The following is a 19,004-nucleotide window of genomic DNA, read 5'->3' as shown; positions in this document are numbered from 1 at the left end:
CAGCTATGCCCAAATGTACACGCATAATCTCGCTGCTGTAGAATCCTGGAGCTGGCGTTGCCATGGTTACGATAGTTCATTTCCATATCCGATTCCGAGAGCAGGGTAGTGTGGCGCCAATATCTCCATAACGGTCGGTTTTAGGTCCTTAAAATGTGGTTTTCGGGCCCGGAAGGCTTACCAACATTTGTTCTTTGGGTCACCGGGGCTTAAAATGAGCTTAGTCTCGTCCTTGCACGACAAATTCAATATTTCGCCTATATTAGCCTATTATTTTTATATCTCCCCCGTCGCCCCCCCCCCCCCGAACCTCAAATTGTTTTGAAAATAAAATACAGCCCATGTGTCTCAGGGATAATGTATATTTACATTAGTAAAAGGATTTTTTAGAATCTGTCCAGTAGTTTCTGAGATTACCCTCCATATATACAGAAACTATCACAATTCGCGCTCTCTCTTTATTATATTAGTATACTGTAGATTAAAGGAGTCGGACTAATTTTATCTTTTTATGATTAGATAAAAACTTACGATGCACAAGGTGTGCTTGAATGACGAGCATTCTAATGTTTCCGTGTCATCAGACTCCACGACTATGGCACAACCTGCCAAAGTAATGAAGACGTTCATGATGCTCCTATTCCAACAGATGAGCTGGAAAGATATTTAAAGCAAAATTGTGGAATGGAAGAAAATAGATATAGCATCCTATTGGAAAACAAATGGACAAAACTATTCAAAATTTCACCAGATCGCTAAGAAAGTATTATGTATGCAAGCATCAAGTTCAGCTTCAGAGAGAAATTTCAGTTCAGCGGGCTTCATTCTCTTCTACAACCAGACAATTGCTGATGCTCTTTTTTTCATTCACAGTAATTCCATTCCACCACCATTGACAATGACCAGTAAACTACGCACACTAAGTAAAAGCTATGTTCAGGTTTGTTTTTGTTGTTGGCATATTGCACGTCATTTCTGTTTGTATTTTATTTGAGGTAAATGCGAATGAAGTCCTATGAATATGCTTCGTGTTATTTAGATTCGTTTTCAGTTAACTTGATGTCAAAACGAATATTAGTTTATAACAAAGTTTCTGTTTGTTTTCAATTATTATTATTATTATTATTATTATTATTATTATTATTATTATTACAGTGCAGGATAAATCTCTACCGTTTAATTTCCAAATGCGATTTGCTTACTTTAAAGTATGTTATTAGCGTACGGGAATTCGTAGAGTGAATGATCCGAATAGTAGTGTGACGTGAACATTTCGTTGTGCACGGCGCACATGTTATTGTGGAGAAGTACTCAAGGTTATTCTACTGAACCCGCCCAGTGCTGTGGGCCAGTACGCTGCCGCATCAGAAGAGAACGGCACTGCACGGGCTGGGCTGCCGGAGCCCGTGGGTTTGAAGTGCTGCGCGGTGGGTCTGGCTGCAGGACTCTGTCAAGGAGTCCTTTTCCTGTCAAATGGAAGTGGGACTCTGTTATACCCATAGGTCCAAAGCTTGCTTAAAACGTTCTGAGTGTGATTGGTAAAAATTCTGTGATGCAAAATTGTACCTTACTTACACATAGACCCAGTGAGAATCTCTCCTCTAATGGGTTAGGAACCACCAGTAGATTGTATAGTCCTAGCTGCGTGACCACAAGGAGGGCCATGACTCAGAATATATCAGAGATGCCCACTCTCCTTCCTTAACAACTGGTATCCCAACTCTCAAGACCACTTACTAGGCCGCTCAGCCATTGCCCATGGTTTATGAATTAGAGTGTGACTATAATAACCCACTCCACGAACCATTCATTCTAGTTCAAAATGATGGAACTGTAAAAATCATCTTTGAAGTTGATATTAAACAAGGACTTTTTTTCTGAATTTTGTGGTCTTTTCATTTATAAGCTTGGGGCGCGGCGGTGACCTACTTTCCCGATGACCTAATTTTGCTGTCATTTTCTGCACTGCACTTTATTCCACAGCAAGTTTTGCTGTAGTTGTACTCTCAACCACATGGTCAGTTTCTTTCCATGTTGCATTTAATGGCAGCAGCTTGAGGGTGACTGCTACAAGGCTTATTGTGGATGCTTGTATTTCCCTCTGTGAAATGTTTCATCCATCTCCTAACTCTGGTAGGTCCCACGTACGATGAAGTTAGTGGTGAATTTCATTAGAAAGAATTTTCTGTTTAACAAAGAATTCAATGACAGAACATTACCAAAACAAAACGTCACTGTCAGACATGTTGTAACAAATACCTTTGCTCAAGTGATCAAAACTGATATGTCACAGTACATCAATGTGTTGTGTAAAGCTTGTAAATTGTGATGGTGCACTTGGTTATGCTATATTGATTTATTCTGGTTTTAAAAATGTTGTTGCTCTTCAATTTCAGTATGACCTTTGTGCATATTTTTTTAATAGACTATTGGAGGTATGACAGATATAGTCACTGGGGCCCTGCCTAGATTGTTGTATAGAGTATGTAGGATTGAAGGTGAAGATAACTCTTTATGCGTACTTGAACTTAAGTGTAAGAAGCTCGTTAGAATAGAATGTGAACCAAGAATGATCATACTTTTTTTTTTTCTTCTTGTCCAGGTTACAATGTTGCAAGCTATTGAAAGATACATGAAGCAAGCTATAGTGGATCGCAATTCAGCTGTGAGTAGTGCAGCACTTGTGAGCAGTCTACATTTAACAAAGATTGCTGGGGATGTTGTCAAGAGATGGGTCAATGAAGCTCAAGAAGCTGTTAACTCAGACAGGTATAACTATATACAAAATTACAAACCACCTGTTTCTTTCTTGGAATGTACTGATCTGAAATTATCCAATATTAGTATTATGAATTAATTTGGAACTCTTTCTCATTATACTGATTCTCTAATAATCACCACCACCATCTTGTTTTATGTACAGTGGAATTAAAGTACAGTAAAATTGTGGTATATTGAGTGCATACACTTTAGAAGATGGAATTTAACAAATTATTATAATCTAATTTGGCTATAAACATGCAAGAAGTGTCCATAATTTGTTATTATGACTGACATAGGACAGTAATAGGAATTTTATATATTGCAAGTAGCCTGCCAAACAACAGTGTTGATAGACACTGGCTATGAAAGCTGTCAGGTCAGGAACACCCTGCTACCGTATGTGACAGTAGACGGTACTACCTACGACTGTCTTGCCGAGGGTCAGGCGGCCAGTACCCAACCTTGGTAAAAAACATTATTTTTGTAATAAATGCAAATATTGAAGAAAAACTTGTATACTGATGGTTTACAAAAGTAAGTATTGGATAAAAGCATATCTGTAAGCCAAATGTGGAATAACATCCAAATTTCCGTATATGAAACAAAGGACAGCACTACCGCCCAGCGTGCCATATATGGCACAGGCCTTTTCTCAGAAGTTACATGTCGAATAAATAAAATTTAAAGCTTCTCTGGGATCTTCATATCTTTAAAAAATAAAATCTTGGGCAGATCCAGGTTAAACAAGATAAGAGATAATGGCTAAGTCTTTGGTGGTAAAAGAAATTAATCGTATATTATTGGACCAGTTTTGATGATCTCTCTGCTTTTTTCTCTTAAGACATAATCATCATTCCTATAACCTAGGTCTGAAACTAGTTTGTAAGTGAATGATGTGTTGCTTAATAGTTTGCTAGGTTTTAAAATACAATAAGTATATATTTTGCCATAGCAATATTAAGTAGAACGATAATGAAGGATTTTACTTTTGTATTTTCATTTTTCATGACCTGTGTAAACCACTTCTTAATTTGTTATAAAAATATGAAAAAATTTACTCAGAATGTAAAATTTATACTAAAATAAATATAAATGGGAAACAAGCATAGGTTTTTTTTTTTTTCAAATAAAACTTTATTTACGTTATTCATCTTCTGGAAACTTAAACCGAGGGGTTCATGGCCCCTTGGACTGCCTGCTTATGCTGTTGCTCAAGCAACTCGGCAGTGTATTTGGGGGACCAACCAAGATTGTAAATGCTGAAATGTATTTCAATATATAAAATTTAATTGTAAGTGTTAGGTAAACATGAATGATAGAACCAAATGTTCAGGTGTATTCTATTTTTTCATAGTTCTTCTTTGTAAACAGTAATCATCACCACCACCAGCAATTCACTGAATCATTAACATTTGTAATTTTGTATAATTTCCTTTTTAAATACTGATTTTGAATTAATGTTTTTTCTCTGTTAAGCATTAACCTATACTAACTTAAAATAATTATACAATTGTATTATATTTTAAGGTATTATTGCTATTAGCTGTTTGCTAATGTGATTTTAACCCATTTACTGCCAAACCCGTATATATACGTTATTGAACGCCGTGCATCACCTGCCGAACCCGTATATATACGGTTTGATGCAGTGTGTACTTGACCAGTCTCACAAATGAACGCATAGTGTCATGCTTTGAGATTCTGTGGAAATGCTCAAAGAAGTTCTGTACGGCAGATATACCACTCTATTTCACGTGTTTTGAAAGCGATCTGGTGTTATTTCAGCTTTGTTGGAGTGGAACATCTTTCTTGCTAACGTGTAGCCATCATGGCATCTTGAAGTATACATTCATCTCTTGCTGACGAAGAAATTGAATGTTTCCTCTTCAATAGTGATTCTGGAGTGCTATATTTTGATAATGAAGATGGAGAATATCTGAGTGGCGACATTGAACTACAAGAAAGTGCGAGACAGAGTAGTAATGATGAATCTCATGCGGAATTGTCACCCCTTCCTCAGACTTTTCCCTAAATGTAAATAATTTTGATAATATCAGTTCTTGGATCAACAATTTTATATTATGTTTCAGTAATAGTATCACCGAGTGGAATAGCCGCGCGTATTAATATGCTACGGCTATGGAGCCAAGCTCTGCACTCGGCAAGTGAGTGGGTTCAAACCCCACCATCAGCTGTCCTGAGTCCTGAGATTTGTTTGTTTGTTTGTTTGTTTGTTTGTTTGTTTGTTTGTTTGTTTGTTTGTTTGTTTGTTTGTTTGTTTGTTTGTTTGTTTGTTTTCCCTTTTGCACTCAAAAGCAAATGTCGGGACAGTTCCTATTCATAACCACAGCTGATTCCTTCCACTTCCTTACCCAGTTTCATTCACCATCATTCATTTCATATTTATTATCTTCTCAACTGAGGTTTGCATCAGGAAGGGATCAGGCCATAAAAATATGGTGTAAAATATAATCTCACTTCATCCCCAGACCTGTATTGGGCTGTGGGGCTAAGGGGATGATATGCATTCCATTAATAGTATCAGTAGTGTGAAAGAGGCTAAACTCCAAATTGAAGAATTAGAACGAATAGCAACAAAGATTGGATTACAAATCTCCTTTGAAAAGATGGAAATGATGCCATCCTTCAAAGTGGATACATCACCTATCACACTGACTAATAACAAGCAAATTAAGGTTGTTAATAAATTTAAATATGTTGGAGAGATTATAACTTGGAACTTAAAAGAGAAAATATCAGTTGAAAATAGAATTAGCAAATTCAAACAAGCACAACACATTACTTGGCCAACCTACAAGAAGAAATCTCTCTCGATAAATGCAAAATTTAAACACTACAACTCCGTTATTAAGCCTGAAGCAACCTATGCTAGTGAAACCTTATTCAATTTGAATACGAAATCAACTACAGATAAATTACAGAAAATAGATAGACGAATCATTAGAACAATTCTAAACAAAAAACACCAAGTAGATGGACAATGGCGATTACTACCTAATGAAGTTGTATACCAGGACACTGAGTCTGTAATAGATACAATGCGGAAAAGAAGAGTTGCTTTTTTTCTGTCACATATCACGCCTACCAGAGACTAGGATACTCAAACATTTATTCAACTACTTTTGGAATAGTAAAACTAAAAATCACTGGTTCAAAGAAATCCAAGAAGATTCAAATGAATTAGGCTTGATAATTCAACAAATTGAAAACAGAGAAGAGAAGAGAAGAGAAGAGAAGAGGATCCTGAGAAATAACAACGTGAGACATAAACTGAAGACCTATACACGCAAACAGTACAACATAACTGATGAAGAAAGGGCAGCCAGGTCAGAGAGAATGAAACATTTCTGGAAATAAAAGAAGAAACATCAATGAAATTTGTAACCAATATTCATAAGACCTGACTGTATATAGCTTGATTTCAGTGCTCCAATGTGGACGTAAAATATATATATATATATATATATATATATATATATAGTATCAGTAAATATGTATCTGTAAAAGTGCTTCTTCCTTAAAAGGAACCCCCGGCCTGGTCATCAAAACTCGGCAGTGAAAAGGTTAATTTCACATTAACATTTTCAAAAATATTACTTATTTCTCAAAATTAACCCTCATTTTATCTTTTTCTTCAGAATACTATAACTTGTTAAATTATAAATGTATTAGTGCTACAAATACATATACCAGGCGAGTTAGCCATGTGGTTAGGGGCGTGCAGCTGTAAGCTTGCATCCGGAAGATAATGGGTTCGAATTCCGCTGTTGGCAGCCTTGAAGATGGTTATCCGTCGTTTCCCATTTTCACACCAGGCTAATGCTGGGGCTGTACCTTATTTAAGGCCACGGCCGCTTCCGTCCAATTCCTAGCCCTTTCCTATCCCATCCTCGCCATATGACCTATCTGTTCTGGTGCAACGTAGAGCTACTACCAAAAAGAAAAAAAAGAAAACAAATTCTAAATGCACACATCAAAGTGATAAATTTCGGATTTCAAAATGCTAAAAATCACTAGAATATAAGAATCTCATATTTGGGTTGTTCCATATTGACTCAAAAATGTGTCTTAAAAAGTACTTCAAGAAATTTCACACAAATGGTACATTGTGAATAGGAGAATTATCAATCAAAAACAATTTTTACAGCAAGATTATTTATTGATGTATCTTACCCGTTGATATATACAACTACAATCACACTTCTCAAGATATTTCATACATCAAAATCTGAACGAGTGCCTTTACATGGTACTCTGTATGGAGATTTTTAGTTATGTTTTAGTGGTTTTTTTTTTTTTTTTTTTTTTTTTTTTTTTTTTTTTTTTTTTTTTGTAATTTATTTTTAAGGCTGAAGGCACAAGGAGGCTGCAATATGTAGCTATGGTGTGATATTTCTTAAAACTCTGTTTTTAAGACACATTTGTATATCGACTAAGGTACAATTGTATATTTTCTCATAAAAATCACTACCTTCGATCAATGAGATGATCTTTGTGGACATAAAGTTTCATGTTTCAGTTATGATTTGATGCCCAGTGAGTGCTCATTTTAGATATAAGAATTTCATTTTTGTCCGTATTGAACTGAGAATGGAAGATAGGAAACTTAAAAGGGTCCACCTTTTCAATACAAATAAATGTTATAGATTTATTTACAACATATATTTACAGTTGGAACTAGTTTCGACGCTGTTTGGCGTCATCTTCAGCCAAAATGTGGGAAATAGGCATAGCATGTAGACATTTATATTATACAAGGTGTTACATCACTGTGATTAAAAGAGAGAATATGAAGACGTTGTGCCCGTTCACACGTCCACGACAGATTACAAAATGGCGCCGACCGAAGGTATGGGCCATGTAATCTATAGCAAGCAAGGAATAGTCACCTGTTATGATGACTCAGAGGGCCATATACGTCATGGAATGGTCAAGTATTCGAGTAAAACGGACAGTGGACGGTCTACAGTATTGTTTTCAAAAAAATAGAAAAAACATGATTATTAAAAAATCTTCATCTTGAATTTTCACGACAAAAGAGAGCGGACGCAATCACCGTCAGCGGAATAATTCTTTAGGAGAAGCAAAGGATCGCGCATAAGAAAAGAAATATTTTCAACGACTGAATATGAATAAAGAATAAGTTTTCGTCTAGATTCAAAGGCAGTTCAGACGAAAATAGACGTACTGAATTTGTTACATACGAAACTGCGGATACGTCGAAAAGCTACGAAGAAAAATAAAAATAAATAAAATTAAGGATTAAAGACGTCAGAGAAGAATAGCATAAATGGCTGTATACTGCAATATAATCTTCAACTTTGAGACTGACAAGAAGATGATCAAGATGATGTGCTAAATTCACATGATGGACCGACCTGGGAACAATTCATCTTACCATACGACCAGGCAATGACGAGGAAGGCGACGGGTAACCATCCAACCGAGCCATGACGAAGGAAGGCAACGGGAATCCTGATAGTACTTCCAGAACGAAGGAGTGGATGACGTGCCAGATATCTGACCCGTGACCGAACCGAAGACCCAACTACATCCAATGGGAACGGAACAGCTGGACCAGGGACAACCATGAGCGAGCTAAGTCATTCATAATATTTTGTTGCATAATTTTTGGTTTGCCTACACATGTACCGTAGGTATGTGCCGATGGGCTAATTGTAGACCGATAAATATGGCAATGCAAGTGAGGATTACCAACGATGTGTGAGATAATTAAGTTCGTAGTTACGATTTAGTAATATAGCAATAGTTTATGCTATATCGACCAGAATACTTGCAGGAAGCGTGAGGTTTGAAGAGAAATGTGAAACAGCTGATTGAAATGACATACTGGGAGATTATAGAGATTTCATTGAAGTAATGCTTAAAATTGACGTCACGAATGGTTGTGCGCGGTGTAGAAAGAAACAAATGGAATTACGCATTGTTTGGTTCATATAAAGGGCATTGAACTCGTCCGTAGGTTATGAGAAGCTGTGACTTAAATATTATTAAGAAATTGTGTGGTATTTTAACGTAGTCGTGCAGTTGGGAACGCGATATATTATTATGGAGGCTACGGTGTTAATATTAAATGGATGTTGTAATGAGAATATGAGTATGGTAATTGGATGAAAGATTCGAGTTATATATATAGTGATATGAGATGTTTTTACGCGATGCAGGACCATCGTGTACCTGCAAGTTAAGTTATGCCACACTACAAGTTTATTTTATGTTTTATTTGCGTAAGAGTGCCCACACCGCTGGAGCTACACAGGCCAAGGTACGAACTGGATTTTCTATTATAGATGTAGGCTTGTGACGTTATCGTATGTCTGTGTAGATGATTATATTGAACATTAGAATACTACGATACTTTGAATAGCTGTCGTTAACCAGATGCATTACGACACCGATATATATGAGATTATGTTTTTCTAAACCTCGCGGCATAGCGCTTCATAGTAACTGCAAGAGAGTAAAGTAGCTTGCATTGTAGTTGAATGTTATTGGAAGATAACTATAGAAAGGGACATTGAACCTAAAAGGACATGTGTAAGACAGCCAAAGATTATGTTGGAATTAGATAGATAGCTAGATCGATTAATATTCTCCGTCTGAACGTACATTTCTTTCACGAACTTCAGCTAGGGACAGGCTAGAGTAGGAGCCGCATTTACCAGGCACTAGGAAAGAATGCCTTAGTTCGTAAGTAGTTTCCATGCACAACGAGATCGATGCAACAAAATCATGACTTCGGATTTTACTCAAAAATAGCTTGATTTGCTTAGATCTATTTTCGATTTCTTTTAATTTATTCAGATCTACTTAAATGTGTTCCAATTTTTTCATACTTAACTTGTTAGTGTATTTGAGATGCTTGAGATCCAGATGCTGGATATTCTGACCAAGTGAGACTGGTTTAATCAGACCAAAGAAAGTGAATTAACAGAACTAGTTAATTGTGTCGATGTTATACTTACATTCTAATTGCGAGGTGGACCTCAAATGTGTCCAGTGATCTATTGTAAATGTGTAAATCTTGAACTTCTACTTCACAAAGGAACTGATCATTTTAATAATTTAAAATACTGAATATCATTTTTCGTTTTATCATACGAGCCAGCGCTGACTCATTCTCACACTTATTTTCAGTCAATTTAATAACTTAATATTTTATTAATAAATATCTTGTTATTTTTCTATAATTTCTGGTGTCATGAATTCTTTAATTACTGTCTAGTTTGTAAGTTAATTAATGGCTAAGAAAGGTACCGTGTAATTAAGTGTTCATTTAACCATGGTAAGTTCTCTCGAAGTCAATACTCTGATAAGGTTGTCGGCGATGATTATTATTATGTCGTGAGTAACGATAGGTGTCACCCGTGAGTTGGGATTCTCTTGAACTCACATAAAGCGAATTCTACAGTAAGATTACATGTCTTACTTGCCACAAGAAAACCCTGAGGTATCCGCTGAGCGACTCCATTACGTCAAACTAGGCTGCCCAACGACGACTAAAAAAATGGAGGTATCGGGTAAAGAATGTTGATCCGTCTAGCGGTTACAACGTGTAGTACAATGTCAGTTTCAAAATGGTCATGAAGGGCGAGTCAAAATTGTATAAACATGAGATAACATAAACACATAAATAAAAAACATATATACATATAAACTGTAACAAAACCATGCGGAAGTACGAGATGATTGGCATTGGAGATTCAAATTATTTCAGACACTCTTCCATTGAATGTTGCCTGCCGCGAGTGTAGTACAAAACATAGGTTAGATTTCAATAAACACAGTCGTCTCAAAACTGCACATAACATTTTAAAAATATTTGGGTTGAGATGAAATTTGGCAGTTAAGGATTGAAATCACTTATTCAATAAGCGTCAATTCAAAAAAACAGCTGTGGAGGGTGAGACAGAAATTGCACAAGCATGAGTTTGGACTCGATAAATGCAAAAAAACACATGTAACACACTCGGAAATGGATGGATGGATTTGGCATAAAAGGTCTGCGTTCAATCATTCGTTGAATGGCAATGGTGCGAGTGTAGTTCAAATGCAGTTTATATGTATATATGTTTTTTGTTTATGTGTTTGTTATCTCATGTTTATACAATTTTGACTCGCCCTTCATGACCATTTTGAAACTGACATTGTACTTCACGTCTTCATATTCTCTCTTTTAATCACACTGATGTAACACCTTGTATAATATAAATGTCTACATGCTATGCCTATTTCCCACATTTTGGCTGAAGATGACGCCAAACAGCGTCAAAACTAGTTCCAAGTGTAAATATATGTTGTAAATAAATCTATAACATTTATTTGTATTGAAAAGGTGGACCGTTTTAAGTTTCCTATCTTCCATGCTCATTTTAGTTCGTTTTGCTTCTATTTCCAGTGTGATGGTGCAGTATCATGCTTTGGGTGTACTATACCACATCCGGAAATCAGATCGCCTGGCTGTGTCCAAGCTGGTAACAAAATTGACACGGAATTCTCTGAAGTCACCCTATGCTGTTTGTATGTTGGTAAGATATGACCTTTTGTTTTGTTACTTCAGAATATTTATCTTGCCCACTTACATGTAATCTTCATCCTAGCATATATCCTGCCTAGGTGTAGGGTCTTTTACTCTACACTGACTTAGCAAATGTCATGGGATAGTCACCGTGTGGGGCCTCCTCTGGCCCTGCAAACTGCAGTGAGACGCCATGGAAGTGAGTCGACAAGTCCCTGGTAGTCTCTGGACGCAGCTGACACCAAATCGTTTGCAGAGCGGCCGGCAATGCTGGTCTGTTCGTGGGTGCAGGATCCATGGCACGGAGCCTGTGTTCCAGGACATCCCAGATATGCTCAATAGAGTTCATGTTCCATCATGTTCCTGGAACCATTCCCGGGCAACGTGGGAGCGATGTGGTGGCGCGTTATCATCTTGAAACACCGCAGAACCGTCTGGGAGCTGGAAGGCTTAAAATGGGTGGAGATGGTCTCCGAGCAGCTCAACATACCACGTACCATTCAAAGTCTCTTCCAGAACAACTAGGGGACCAATTCCATACTACCAGGAAAATGCACCCCATACCATAACATACACACCAGCGCCCTGGACCACACCTTCGAGGCAGGCGGGATCCATCACTTCATATGGTCTGCGCCATACATGGTGCCTCCCATCAGCATGGTGCAGTTGAAATCGTGATTCGTCCGACCATATCACGTTATGCCATTGTTCCAGTGTTCATTCCTGATGACTGGTGACAAATGCCCATCGTTGTGTCCGATGACGTTGGGTTAACCTTTTGAGCTCCATTACCCTTAGCGTATGCTTCCTTCTCCACTCCTAATTAATTTCTGCACTATGAACAGCTGTAGGATGTGAACAGTGCAAAGGAATCTAACACAAAATATAAGTATGTTACATGAATATATTTACAATTAGGCACACAAAATACATTCATCCTTGCAAGTTTTCACTGTGTGGTACATTTCAAAACAGTTTTCTAGGTGGAGACCGGGTTTTCACGAACATGTTTTGCAGGAGTAAACTGTTTCCTTTCTACCACCTTTAGCATATCTGTTGGCCTCGTCGGCAATTTGCTTGAATAACTCATCACTAAATATAAGTTGAAAAAATCCTTAAGGTGTTGAGGGATTGTTCCTACCTGATGCTTTGTATCCACAGATTGTTTCATTGAATGAGAATGCAGGTAAATCAGGATCGCCACTATCACTTTGTTCAATTTCACTTACATTATTCACTAATAAATCATCCAAGTCAGTTGTTGGTTCATCATCGTCACTATCAGTGTCCACTAACTGTTCTAAAATATCCAGTTCCGTGAGTGAAGACGAAGCAGGAGCCATGTTTACATTCAAACAACAACATCTGTGAATTTGCATAAACATTCGAGAATAACAGAGCTTAAAAAAGTTAACACAATTCCCGCGAACTATTGTAAATAGGAAAACGTGTTCTCTCAGAGACTGTTAGATAGCTCTACAATACCAGAACATGGCACAGTCGTCATACGAGCGCTGAACGTACAAGATATATTCATGTCGAGTGGAGCTCGACATCGGAGCGCAAGTCTAATATTTTAATGTCGAACCGCACTCGACATAGGAGTGCAAAAGGTTAACAGTGGCACCCGTGTGCGGCGCCGGCTCACACACCCCATAGAACCCATGTTCCTACGGATTGTCCACTGGGTGACATGTCTAGCACGGCCTGTGTTGAATTGAGCCATGATTTGTTGCACGGTTGCCCGTCTGTCACTATTGACAATTCGTCTCAGATGTCACCAGTCATGGTCATAGAGGGTAGCTGGACGGCCGGTCGTTCGTCTGTTGTAGACGGTGACACCCACATTCAACCATTCACGATACACCCTGGACATGAGTGATCGTGTGAAGCCGAATTCCCGTACTTCCGAAATCACACTTCTCATCTGTTGGGCACCGACCACCATACCCCGTTCGAACTGTGTCAGCTCACGACGATGTTCCATGTTACACCTGTCACATGCACAGCCACTGCTCACAAGGTCTCCTATACAACTGCCGCTGGCACAGGGGGCGTGTGGTGCGCGACAACACACCTGCGCATCAGTGCTCCGCTATCCCATGACATTTGCTCAGTCAGTGTAGTATGACCCACAAATCAGTTTAATCAATCTATCACCACTAATCTGCATTTAGGGCAGTTGCCCCGGTGGCAAATTCCCTGTCTGTTGTTTACCTAGTCTTTTATTTAATAATTTTAAGAATTTGGAAATTTATTGAATATTTATCTTGGTAAATTATTTCAGTCCCTAACTCCTATTCCTATAAACAAATATTTACCCCAGTTTGTCCTATTGAATTCCAACTTTATCTTCATATTGTGATCTTTCCTACTTTCAAAAAATACCACTGGTGGGCTGAATAGTTCGGATGGTAGAGTGCTGGCCTTCTGTGCCCAACTCGGCAGGTTCGATCCTGGCTCAGACCGGCGGTATTGTGGTATTAAGGCACTCAAATACATCAGTTTTTTGATGGTAGATTTACTGGCACCTATAATAACTCCTGTGCCACAGAATTCTGGCACCTTGGTGTCTCCGAAAATCGTAAATATAGGTATGGGATGTAAAATCAATAACATTATTATAACACCACTTAAACTTATTTGTCTACCAATGTCATTCCATGTCATCTCTCCACCGACATTTCGGAACATACTGCTTATTGCAATGTATAAATTTCATTGTTGTTTAGTATTGACTTTGAATATTCAGAATATATAGAGATTTGAGGATTTCCACTCAATAAATACAATTTTTAATCACTTAGCAATTAATTATATTTCATAAAATATGCAGTACATATTTTGTCTCCCAGGAGTCTTCTTCAGCTGCTTCATACAGTTTAAATTAAAATAAACATCAGAGACATTGACAGTGATCTAGTATAGTTACAGCTTTTTAAGTCCTAGAATCAAAATAATGTTATGAACTGAGCACATTTTAAAAGATGCTTGGAACAAAATCATCAGTGTCATAAAATTAGAGTCTTAAAAATAGAAAGAACACCGTCCTTTTCTTCAAGTTACAATAATCACACTTCAAAATCTTCTCTTTAAAGTAAAATTCATGCTTCATGTTTACTGCAGCACGGTGACTATTTGCTGCCGCCTCTACTCCTTGTGTTATAAATGTGGGGAAGCTTTGATGGAGGGCGAGTATAGGAAGGGAAAGTAGGGGGGGCACTGGTAGCTGATGTAGCGCATGGAGGGGAGGCTATAGGTGTTGTTGAGGTGGGGGGATGTATCTATTTTTGTAATGGGAGTAGTAATAGTTTTGGGATTAAATATATTGAAGAAATTACTTTTTCCTGATTTGAACGTTTTTAGTAAGTTCGGTAAACATCTCAGCAGTAGTCGAAGGGGTAAGTGATATTACTTTTTCCTGATTTGAACGTTTTTAGTAAGTTCGGTAAACATCTCAGCAGTAGTCGAAGGGGTAAGTGATGCGCGTTTAACACAATTATTTAAAAACAAATTCACACATAACATTTTCACGTAACTTTCTCTTGTTACCGATATACCAGTACAAACGGACATAGTACAGTATGCACCAAAATATACAGTACTGGAAATTATGTTAGTCTTATTGTCATTACCTTTCTTTTCGAGATGATAGTGTAAATGTTCATTTGTGCTCCATTGTGCTGTAGGCAGTGTTCATAACGATTACGCAGATTTTCCAACATATTCTTGAACATAGGTTGCTGAAGAGTCCCGAAGGACGAGACTATCTTCTGACGTAATGCAGGCACAGTTTTGGGTGGATCTGGACAATTGAAAATTCGCCCCTTTAACATTCCCCACACGTATCAGGTGTTGTGAGGTCGGGGGAATGTGATGGGTAGGGGAACTCAGCCCCGCTGGAAATTACTCGTCCTGGAAAGGTTTCTTGCAGCATAGCCATAGTCTGTTGAGTGGTGTGGCAGGTCGCCCTGTCTTGTTGGAACCACTGTCTGTTCATCTGCATGTTCCTGGCACGACAAAACCTTCTTAGATCCTGAATAAATGGCCTGATCACCATGTTCCTATAGCGTTCCTGGTTAACAGTAAGAGGTGCACCATCATCATTTTCTATGAAATACGGACCTAGCACACCGTTTCCTGACACTGCACACCAAATCGTCACACGCACACAATGTTGCGGTTTCTGGAGTATACTTTCTGGCCTCTCGAAACGAAGAAAGCGAGTTGTTAGCGATTGATAAAACCGTCCAAGTGAATATGACTTTTGTCGGAGAACCACACGTTGAACAAGAAATCTGGATCGTCGTACACCATGGCCGAAAATCGTGCACAATATTCCACCCTGACATGCCTATCGTGCTCCGTCAATCGTTGCCCAACCTGTATACGGTACGGAAATCCACCTATGTCTTTAAACAATCGTCGAAGTGACGTAGGGCTGATGTTTAATTTCAGGGCTGTTCACCGAAGACTTTGCTTTGGAGACTGCAACACCTGATTGAGGACATGTCCATGATTTTCATTTGTGGACACAGTTTTTGGCCTACCAGACCTTCCCTTGCGTTGACACAATACACAACCCGTACGACGACATTTTTTAACAATAGATAGCATAACTGTGTTGCTAGGTGCTGGCTTATTGAATTGTTCACGATATTGTTCTGCCACTAACTTTAAACCCGGCCTACCTTGATAACCGTTTCCGTACGAGCGAAAATAATACTCCACTATAAACACTTTTTCCTACTTTTTCCTCCGTCGTGAGACCCATTGTCACTTCCGATCACACAGCACAACGTTCTTTACACAACTAACAATTCATCATGGCGATGTAACAACACGCAGATGCTCACGTGTGCCCATGTGCACTGTGCAAAAATGAGTACTGTATACTTTGGTGAATACTGTAGAAGCAATCTTATCAACGCCTATGATTTTTGTAGCGGAATGTCCCTTTTGACTGTTGCCCCTAACTGCTTATAATTCTACAATGTCAACTAGTCAGTTTAAGTTTATAGTTGGAAAAACAACTAACAAGACGTATTCGACCGTCAGTATTAATTAATTAATGTAACGTTTTAAAGCCACATATGCATTAATGTACTATGCCAATTAAATTAATACGTTTATAAAGACAAAAAACTTCAGAAGTTTTAAGTTTGAGATGATATTGTAATTTTAATCAAGGCAATAGACTAATATGTTACATTACACACAGTTCCACTCACCATTAGAATGAAAGATGAAATGCATGAAACTTTTTAGCCAGAATCTCATTGTGTCATGGTACCATTGAGTTTTAGACATCAGTGTTAACGAATCAAGTCTTTTACTCTGACTTTGGCACTGTTATTTTAATCACAACTAAACTGTCAATTTATACATTGTATATCATAACTGCATTTTAGCAATTTGTTTTTATTTAATTAATGTTAAGACTATAATTATGTACGATTAATTACAAGTACTGTACATCAAGATTATAACTTAACCTTGGGACATTGTAATGGCTGAGGATGCTCGGTAGTATTACGTCAAGGTTAAAATCCTAACAATAAATAAAAACATTTTATGTATTGAATAGGTGGAAAACAAATACGTACTTGTATTATTTTATAACGAATTTCAAAATGGGCCTAAATATGAGAATATTGATATGTATAGTCCACATATAGTCGATATTCTCCATTCTTCTTCTTCTTCTTCTTCATCTTCTTCTTCGGCAGGACGATAGGTGAAGCCCAACAGGATGTAGGGGGTTCAATGAGACCTTGCCCTTCCATCTCGTGAATCTTCTGGATGACGAAGTTGCACTTATCTGGGTTGATTGAATATGGACGTTGCTTGATGGGTGAGGAAATGCTGCACTCAGTGGTGTGCATTACCATGGTAGTCCATTCTATTTTATTGGTGATGACTTCTGGAAAGTCTTCTAAGGTGTGTCTCGGCTCCTTTTCTTAACTCGGTCGAAGATGTGTTAACTGGATATCTCCCAGGTCTACGTCGACTTCTGTATCCTTGCGAATCCGGAGGTTTCCATCTTGCCAGGTGACCCTCAGATGTCTGTCTTTTCCCAAAAAGACTTCATGAACTGCATAGTCTAGGATTACCTTGTATTCCACCAGAAAGTCATGACCTAATATGATGTCAGGTATCAGGTTCTGAATCACTGCAACATTTTTACAATAGGCATGCTCATACATTTAGCAGTTAGGTTAGTATGTCCTTGGATGGAATAGGTTAACCCGTCCGCTGCTTCCACTACCGTTCCGAGATTGTGAGACTTCATAGGCGGTAGTAATCTGGCAACAGTCCCATTGACAAATGTATGGCTTGCTTGACTGTCGAGTATGGCTGAAACATTCTCGTTGCCAATCCTTAAGATAATCGATGGGCGAGGTTGGCCTATTCTACTCACTATCTGACCAATCCCTCTCCTACTTGACCAGGGTTGCTCGTCTGTCAGGTCTTGAGGCTCCTTCCTGTTCTCGGTCCCATTCCCCCTAATCCAGAATGGGCCAGACCTAGTTTCTCCGACATCAATGTTGGGCAGTTATTCTTCGGGTGTCCCACACTTCTTAACTGTACTGGTCTCTTCTGTAGCTTTGCTCTTGTGTTCCTCCTCCAGCTGGGCGATGATTCTGCGTAGATCATCAAAGGATCTCGGTTGTGATACTTTCACTAGGGGTCGAATCTTATCGTTGTGTAGCTCTGTGATACCTGGTAAGATCTTGTTTTCACTTCCTTCCGGGTGCAGATGCTATCTCTCATGTCAGTGGGTTGTGCCTCAGTCAGTAGCTTGCTTTTCCCGGAGCTCTTCACCCGTTCGTAATTAAACCTAGTGAGGAATTCCCTCTTGAAGTCAGTCCAGTTTAAATTTAGACCCTTCAAGGTATTCCACCAAGTAGCGGCGTGCCTCTTGGATCACGGTGTGATGAGTTGCACGAAGATGTTCTCTGGTAGAATAGTCCTTCGTAACAGACTGACCGATCCCTCAGTGAAGCTAGTCGGGCACTCTTCCAGTCGCCGGTGGAATTCCGGAAGGCTCTCTATAATTACCTTCGGGTCTAGGTGTGCTGTATTGCCAGTCAGGTTTGAGGGGTTTAGGGGTGTGGTGATATGTCATGTTTGAGTTAATCTATTTTCTACTGCGTGAAGGATGCTTTCCCTTATATTCTGCACATCTCCCTTGATGGTAAACCGGTGTTCTGACCTTCCTTCAACAGCAGAAATACGTCCCCCGAAATTTCCCTCGACGGCAGAGATACGGCTTTCTACCTGTTGCTTTATGCTGGAAACCTGGATTTCCGCCTCCTCCTTGAGTTCAATACGGGAAAATGTTCTTAACTTACAATCCTCCTTGAGGTTTGAGATATCCCCTTCCAACTGGCTTACCCTACTATCGATCTGTTCAACCTTTCCCAGTTTTGACCTGATGTCTGATGTCTGCTGCGTTAATCGACTGATCCTTCTTTTTATGATGCCGTCTCCCTCTGAAGGTTGGCGATGCAATTGATTATGATTACACGTGAAATGACAGCACGGGGGATTTCTATCGACATATGTCCATACCACCGCCGCAAGTCTTTCAGCTAGACGTTGCTAATTTGCGATTAAATTTTGTCATCTACGGTTGAAATTTTCAATTCTATGTCCTTGTTCAACTTTGTAAACC

At 38.6% G+C, this 19,004-nt stretch overlaps 1 protein-coding gene across 1 annotated transcript in view; it reads left to right on the top strand.

Annotated features, from left to right (window-relative positions):
* The window catches only part of gammaCOP (coat protein (coatomer) gamma), a 513,985-nt gene that overhangs the window by 141,300 nt on the left and 353,681 nt on the right, over positions 1-19,004 (top strand). The window contains exons 4-5 of the mRNA XM_067138134.2: positions 2,603-2,769; positions 11,204-11,333. Coding sequence (XP_066994235.1) covers positions 2,603-2,769; positions 11,204-11,333 — 297 coding nt within the window. The remainder of the gene's footprint in view (positions 1-2,602; positions 2,770-11,203; positions 11,334-19,004) is intronic.

This window comes from Anabrus simplex, chromosome 1 (assembly GCF_040414725.1).
Source record: "Anabrus simplex isolate iqAnaSimp1 chromosome 1, ASM4041472v1, whole genome shotgun sequence".
NCBI lineage: Eukaryota > Metazoa > Arthropoda > Insecta > Orthoptera > Tettigoniidae > Anabrus > Anabrus simplex.
Note: the sequence above shows the minus strand (reverse complement) of the source record. Positions and strands in the feature narration are given on the sequence as shown.